Raw genomic sequence first — 6,797 nt, forward strand, 5'->3', positions numbered from 1 at the left:
AACGAGAATGACAGATCTTTAACTCACAATTATATGTGAATTTGGTCAAGTCGCCGAACAAGTTACATATCGTGGCTTTAAAACAAATGGGTTGGCCTTACTTAAATGAAAAGCTGAACATTGAAATGATTGGAGAGTCATGACTCGTGTGTTAGTCAACTATCTTGGTAACGGAGCAAACTACAACAAACCACTGAGCAAAAAAACGCACGAGCCTACAGAGGTCATTCTCCGCTCTACTGGTTGAATTAACCCGACCGTAACCAATCCCTGTTACTGCAATGGACGGCTTTGATTTAAATTCGTCAGAAAAGGCTGATGCTTCAGAGCTCCAAAGGATGATCGCAATTGAACAACAGAAAGCGCAGTTTCAGGCCCAGGTAGGTAGTTTAGCTACACACAGCAGCAGCCATGCTACGGAGTTAGCTAGCTAACGCTAGCTACATTAACTGTATTTTGAACTGTATCCTGCATGTGTTATTTTATTACACCATCAAACGTGTTCTCAGAATGGACAAACCAAATTGCGAGTTGATTACGAAATAATATATTTCTGTTTTGAGACCTCCATACGGAAATTGACTTAACGTTAGCTGATTCATTGCTTCTTTTGAAGGTGCATAACTTTACAGATGTCTGCTGGGACAAGTGCATGGAGGGGAGCCCGAGTTCAAAAATGGATTCACGGACAGAGACTTGCCTCGTGAACTGTGTTGACCGCTTCATTGACACTACCTTGTCAATAACCAACCGGTTCACGCAGATGGTGCAGAAGGGTGCCCATTGATGGGAGCTAGACTATGGGAAAAAGACTTTTATTTTGTAAAAGAACTGTGTTTTATTTTGTAAAAGAACTGTGCATTATGTTTCCTTTATGTCTCGAACCCCTAACACCATTGCCTAATATGCTGATATGCCACAGTACAATTATTAAAGAGGTAGGCCTAAATTGGACATGATATAGAATCACAACGTTTTTGGTTGCAATACGGCTTTATTAAAATAACATTTTTTAAAAAGAGGCCCAAGAACTACACCTACACCATGCTGCTCATTACATCTATGTAACGTATGTGTGACATCATCATTTTACATAGTTTTCTTTCCTACAATACTTTAGTATGTGTAACAAAATTGCCATTTTAAAACAGTACACACAAAAATAATAAAGTTTAGAAAGGGGAAAAGGTATGAACAATATGCCCTGAAGAGTACTTGTAAATAGGCCAGTAAACCTGTTCAGTTCTGTTTCATTTCATCCACACTCATCTCATCATGTTGTGCCATTCATATTGAGTAAAGCAGAACACATGTATACTAGCGAATGCATCATCAGACAGTACTAAAAAACGTTACAAAATTGTATTGTTTTTGGTTTGGCCATTGAATTTCATCATTTCGTTTGTCAACATTCAACCTTTAATCATGGCTTCTCAAGCTATTCAAAATACAATCGATGTCCCCAGGCCCCAGATGTCTATCATGCCAGGTTACTTATGTTCCTGGCTGCCCTTAGTGCAGATTTCATGGCAGTCTCGATCCAAGCGTGAGGTAGGGCCGTATGCTCCCCAGCAAAGTGGACTCTGCTCTCATTCCTGAACAGGTCCGAGGCGTAGTCCGTCTGCTGGTAAGGTGTGTAAATGGCAAAAGCCCCCAGGCTGAAGGGATCCAGCCCCCACTTCTTCACCAACCCTCCAGTGCAGAGAGGTCGTATAGCCTCCCCATGGATCTTTACCAGGTCATCCAGCACCAAGGCCTTCAGTTCATCCTCGCTGACCCCCTGGAACAGAGTGGAGTCATCGGAGCAGGTGTAGGAAGCCAGGAGAGCCCCCCCAGCCGTGCCTGGGAAGCTGTGGCTAGGGTAGTAGATGAAACGAGAGGGGAGATCTGTGATGCTCTTCCCCCCTTTGATGCCCTCCTTTTCCCAGAATCTCTCACTGAAGCTGAGGACCACCTTGGTGGAGCTGGCGTAGTGCACGGACCGCAGGGCCTCCATCTTCTGGGGTGACAGCGGGGGTTGGAAATCCATGAAGAGGGTAGCCTTCGCTGTAGCTGTCACCAGGGCATAGTCTACTGTAAGGTTGGTCAGGGAGGATGGATTGCGCCAGTCCTGGTAGGATACGGTTACGTTGCTGCTGGTTTGACTGATGAGTCGGACCTTGGAGTTGAGAAGAATGGTACTGTTGAGGGCCTGGTAAAATGCCCTTGGTAAATGGTCAAACCCATCAGTGATCTCGTAATAGCTGAAAAACAGAGAACATTCCACTACTTTAATACACTACTTAAAAAACACTAGATGTAGGGCGGGGTGTCTAATTTGGTTATATGTGCATAATGCTGTTCTTACACAGTGTTGTCGTTAATATCTGACTGAATATACAGCATCTCAGTAAGTGATGCGTAGAAGAGGCTGTTCTCATTCAGGATATCTCCAATCATGCGCATGGCACCACGACTCAGGTTCCCCTCCTTCACTAGATACTCCTATCAGAAATCAACACTTATTAAAATTGCTGAATAAGGCAAAGTGCACACCAATTTAGCCTATAACAATAATCCTGCATCTTGTCTGATGGTTACCTATAAGCAACCAAGTGTTTTCTTACCTTGACTGAGTACGAGTCATATTTTCTCAACATGGCCTCGCAGCCAGCTGTCTTGATATCATCCCTTATCTACAACAAATCATTTGTAAAACATATTTGTTATAACTGTGTTATGTGACACACTGTACCTGTATATAAAATAACATTTAACATTACACAGTGTTCCACCACAGGAGTCTAATGCTGTGTTTGGAGCCCCCTTCCCTTTGCACACACCTTCCACAGGGCCAAGTCGAAGAGCTGACCAGCCGATTTTCCCCTTTCCTTGTCAGTCAAGGGATAGTTCAGCACGTCTGGGTTCTCTTTAACCGTATATGTTTTCTGTAGCAACCCGTTCACATAGTAATATGTGTTGATATCATCCTGGATAAATGGATTCAGTCCAAGGCCCATTTTTAATGCAAATGATAAAAGAATTCTGTTGAATGAAAAATGCCATAGTTAACTTTGTTTTGATGGTTAAAGTAAACACCTGCTATCATTCTTATGCAAATATATAGGACATGCACCTGTATCAGATCATGATTCATTTGAGAGGATGCTTGACCTCTTTTCAACAATAACATATGAAGAGAGGGGATAAGAGATCGCTACCTATTTCATGTGGTAGGACAATAGGCCTAACTCACTTGTGAAAGCTAGGGATCCTCATAGCACCCAGTTCTGCATACCATCCCTCTCTTCTATTTCTGTAGGTCTCCACCCGTCCTCCAATTCGACCACTTGCCTCTATTAAAGTCACCTTGTCCCCAAAAAAATATATCAGTTTCCCCCTTTTACACTGTAGGCTTATTATTAGTCATAACCAGATAATTACAATACTGACACTAAATTAATTTCTGAGTATGTCAATCATACGTCAATTAGCATATGTCAATGTTGTTCATTGTGTTGACATTGATACAGTAAATGTTATGAAATATACTGTACCTTGTGCCCTGCGTCCTCCAGAAACTTTGCTGCAGTCAGTCCAGCAATACCACCACCGATGATGGCAATACGATGAGGTGTCTTTGTGAAGGGAAGACCTCTGTTCACAATTTCATGGAGTTCAGCATAGTCTGAATCTTGCAGGCAGTCAAAAAGAGGATCTTCAATGTATCCATTGACACTGAAAACTATGACCACAACTATAGCGACAGGAACTGGAAAAGAAATAAGTAATTGTTTAATAGGCCTACAGGCTTCAAATATAAGAAACATGTAAAAATGTATTTTTAAAAAGGGCTACAGAGGGATATATGTTTTTAAAGTATAGGCAATATACATGGATGGCATGCAGTCTGTGGGGCTATTCTTGTTTTCACCCCAAAATCACAAAACTAGATTTAGAATGACTTTTAGAATGTTCCTGAACAACATCCCCTTTTCTACTTCCCAATAAGTTGTTGGAATTCAACAAAAAGTTTTTCCAAAAGTAATTTATTGTATTTGGAATTCCCCATAAGCAGTGGTGTAAAGTACTTAAGTTAAAATACTTTCAAGTACGACTTAAGTCGTTTTTTTGGTATCTGTACTATACTTTTACTATTTATATTTTTTGACAACTTTTACTTTTACTCCACTACATTCCTAAAGAAAATAATGTACTTTCTACTCCATACATTTTCTCTGACACCCAAAAGTACTCGTTACATCTTGAATGCTTAGCAGGACAGGAAAAGTGTCCAATTCACGCAAAATCTCTGGTCATCCCCACTGCATCTGATCTGGCGTGACTCACTAAACACAAATGCTTTGTTTGTAAATTATGTCTGAGTGAGAGTGTGCCCCTGGCTATCCGTGCATTAAAAAATAAAATGAAAAAATCGTGCCGTCTGGTTTGATTAACATAAGTTATTTGAAATTATTTATACTTTTACTTTTAATAATTAAGTATATTTAAAACCAAATACTTTCAGACTTTTACTCAAGTAGTATTTTACTGGGTGACTTTCACTTTTATTTTAGTCCTTTTCTATTAAGGTATCTTTACTTTTACTCAAGTATGACAATTGAGCACTTTTTCCACCACTGCCCATAAGGTACTACTTGTTGTTCTGACAGTAGTCCCAATGTATTTCTGGACTCCCTGACACAATGAATTTTTACAAATTCTTCAAATAAACAAAAATATAGGCTATACACTTTGATCACAAGTCAATTTGTCATTATAACTAAGCTAAAGTCAGATGAAGAAAAAGGAAAATACTTACAATATTTGCACAACGCCACATAGGGTATCATCTTGACTCCTAAACCCAGACTCCTTGCCTTCCCTTTTCTAGTGATGCTGACGCCCACCGGAGAAATAGAAACCTAAAGCGAAACGTGGAGGCGAGTACTGTAGCCTAGATAATGTGATTGACTTTGTTTTACTAAATTAAATTAATATTATGAATGTTAAATAACATTGAAAGTCCCCCCTCCCCAAAACCCAGCAAAATCTAGTTACACATTTGTTTTCGTTGCGAATTAAATTAAGAACATTAATTTGCGAATCATGCATAACGACGTACATTTAAACACCTATTCATGTATGTATAACTCATTAGACCTACACCCTTAAACTGAGATACAGGTAGGCTACCTTCATGGGAAACGACTCACCTTCATCAATGGTAACTTCTCAAAAGCAATATGCATGAATGAAACAAATATCTCTGAGCTATGTAGCTTAGCTATTTTCCTTCGCCTAAATCTTTTCTAGGATTCTTACAAGTTGGTGTCTTACCATGAATGACTAGACTGGAAATCACACATGGTATGTGTGAAATTGCACCCAGCGTATTTTAATGAGGGACCTATTTGGGCTTCTGAGGTCGGAAAGGAATATTTTCCCACACCGGCTCGAGATTCAACCACACTGAACAAATTAGATTAGTGAGGTTTACTATTCACCAGCATACCTCATTTCCCCCTTCCCACCAACATAATATATGTTTTATAGTGCATTTTAGTGTCTCCTGAAGTCCACCTTGCCTTACCTAACCTGAGATAGAGAAATTATATTTTAAAATTCGAAGAAAAGGTTCTATAGTGAGTTATTTAATTGGATACATACATTGAAGGTTAGGTTAAATAAATCGGAACGTCTACTCACCTTACTGTGATGTCAATTGGATACGCCTGTCTTCTTTTATAGTGCAGGAAGAGTGCAATCGAAAGCAAACGCGAACGTTTCAAAAGGGTTGCATCAATTCCTTTATTTACGTAAATTGAGAATTGGATACATATCAAGAAGGACTTGATAAGCCTTTTAAATTATGTGATGTAAACAGTCAGCAACATATTAACTGTGATAATGCAATGAATGTGCTCCACAATGCACCTTTCACCAGGCATAATATCTTGATTGCTATGTTTTTTTTTATGTTACTCTTTATAACAAAAAATGGTCATGATGAACAGAAAAAAAACAAGATGAAAATATATCTCCCCAAATGTTTTGCACTCCCTTGACTCCATTAAGGTGCGTCCCAATGGCACCCTATTCCCCACATCGCCCTATGAGTCCTGGTCAAAAGTAGTGTACTGCAACGGGAAAAGGGTGTCATTTGGGATGCACCCAAACTTTGCCATTCACTTGGATTTTATTCTATTGGGTGTTGTAGACAGATTGGCATTTGAGCCTGTTTAAAGCTAGAATCCTTAATTGAAACAATAACAAAGTGGACACACTGCCTCTGTGTTAGTAAAAAGCTGAGCAATGGGTCTGGAGAACTATAACCACTCTCAAACGTATTAATATAACTTATTGGTTAATTGCACACAAGGTTCTACTGAAATTTGTCTTCTGCTTTTAACCCAACCACTCCGAAAGACACACATACAGGTTTTGGAGAGGTGCGGGGGGCTGCTTTAGTAGGCACCGGGGAGCTGTTCTTGCCTTGCTCAAGGGCACAACGGCAGGCAATGGCATCTAAGATTTGATACCAGCAACCTTCCAGTTGTCAGTTCACTTCCCATCAGTATGGATACATGGACTGACCATTATGCATTATGTGAAAATTATAATTTTAACTATGTTTTGAGGCTATACAGGGTTTGTTTAAATTTACATAGTTTACAAACATTTCAGTAAAACAAGCTTATATTTGGGGTTCTGATTGGGTACGAGAATTGAACTAAGCGCACAAGGAATTTAGGTTTTATTTTTAGATTATATTCTTCAAGAATCATATAATATTATGATGTAGGCTTTAAGGATTC

At 39.5% G+C, this 6,797-nt stretch overlaps 2 protein-coding genes across 2 annotated transcripts; one reads left to right on the forward strand and one right to left on the reverse strand.

Annotated features, from left to right (window-relative positions):
* The first annotated feature begins 166 nt into the window (after positions 1-166).
* LOC110503767 (mitochondrial import inner membrane translocase subunit Tim8 A) lies at positions 167-1,363 on the forward strand. Its single transcript, XM_021582283.3, has 2 exons — positions 167-380; positions 617-1,363. The coding sequence occupies exons 1-2, from the start codon at positions 282-284 to the stop codon at positions 785-787; spliced, it is 270 nt and encodes an 89-aa protein (XP_021437958.1). The 5' UTR covers positions 167-281; the 3' UTR covers positions 788-1,363.
* il4i1 (interleukin 4 induced 1) lies at positions 975-5,726 on the reverse strand. The gene is made up of 7 exons (XM_090218388.1): positions 4,802-5,726; positions 3,537-3,751; positions 3,236-3,348; positions 2,823-3,024; positions 2,607-2,675; positions 2,348-2,484; positions 975-2,243 (listed from the first exon to the last, which is right to left on the reverse strand). The coding sequence occupies exons 1-7, from the start codon at positions 4,830-4,832 to the stop codon at positions 1,481-1,483; spliced, it is 1,530 nt and encodes a 509-aa protein (XP_090074514.1). The 5' UTR covers positions 4,833-5,726; the 3' UTR covers positions 975-1,480.
* Positions 5,727-6,797: the final 1,071 nt, after the last annotated feature.

Source organism: Oncorhynchus mykiss, chromosome 24 (genome assembly GCF_057628025.1).
Source record: "Oncorhynchus mykiss isolate SJ-2025 chromosome 24, ASM5762802v1, whole genome shotgun sequence".
NCBI lineage: Eukaryota > Metazoa > Chordata > Actinopteri > Salmoniformes > Salmonidae > Oncorhynchus > Oncorhynchus mykiss.

What these genes read in the sequence shown, in the direction of transcription:
- LOC110503767 (XM_021582283.3), top strand. Translation starts at nt 282, where the DNA reads ATGGACGGCTTTGATTTAAATTCGTCAGAAAAGGCTGATGCTTCAGAG. An exon ending in AAGCGCAGTTTCAGGCCCAG is followed by an intron (nt 381 to 616) that starts GTAGGTAGTTTA and finishes CTTCTTTTGAAG; the next exon opens with GTGCATAACTTTACAGATGT.
- il4i1 (XM_090218388.1), bottom strand. Translation starts at nt 4,832, where the DNA reads ATGATACCCTATGTGGCGTTGTGCAAATATT. An exon ending in TGTGGCGTTGTGCAAATATT is followed by an intron (nt 3,752 to 4,801) that starts GTAAGTATTTTC and finishes TTTCTTTTCCAG; the next exon opens with TTCCTGTCGCTATAGTTGTG. An exon ending in TGGAGGACGCAGGGCACAAG is followed by an intron (nt 3,349 to 3,536) that starts GTACAGTATATT and finishes TTTGGGGACAAG; the next exon opens with GTGACTTTAATAGAGGCAAG.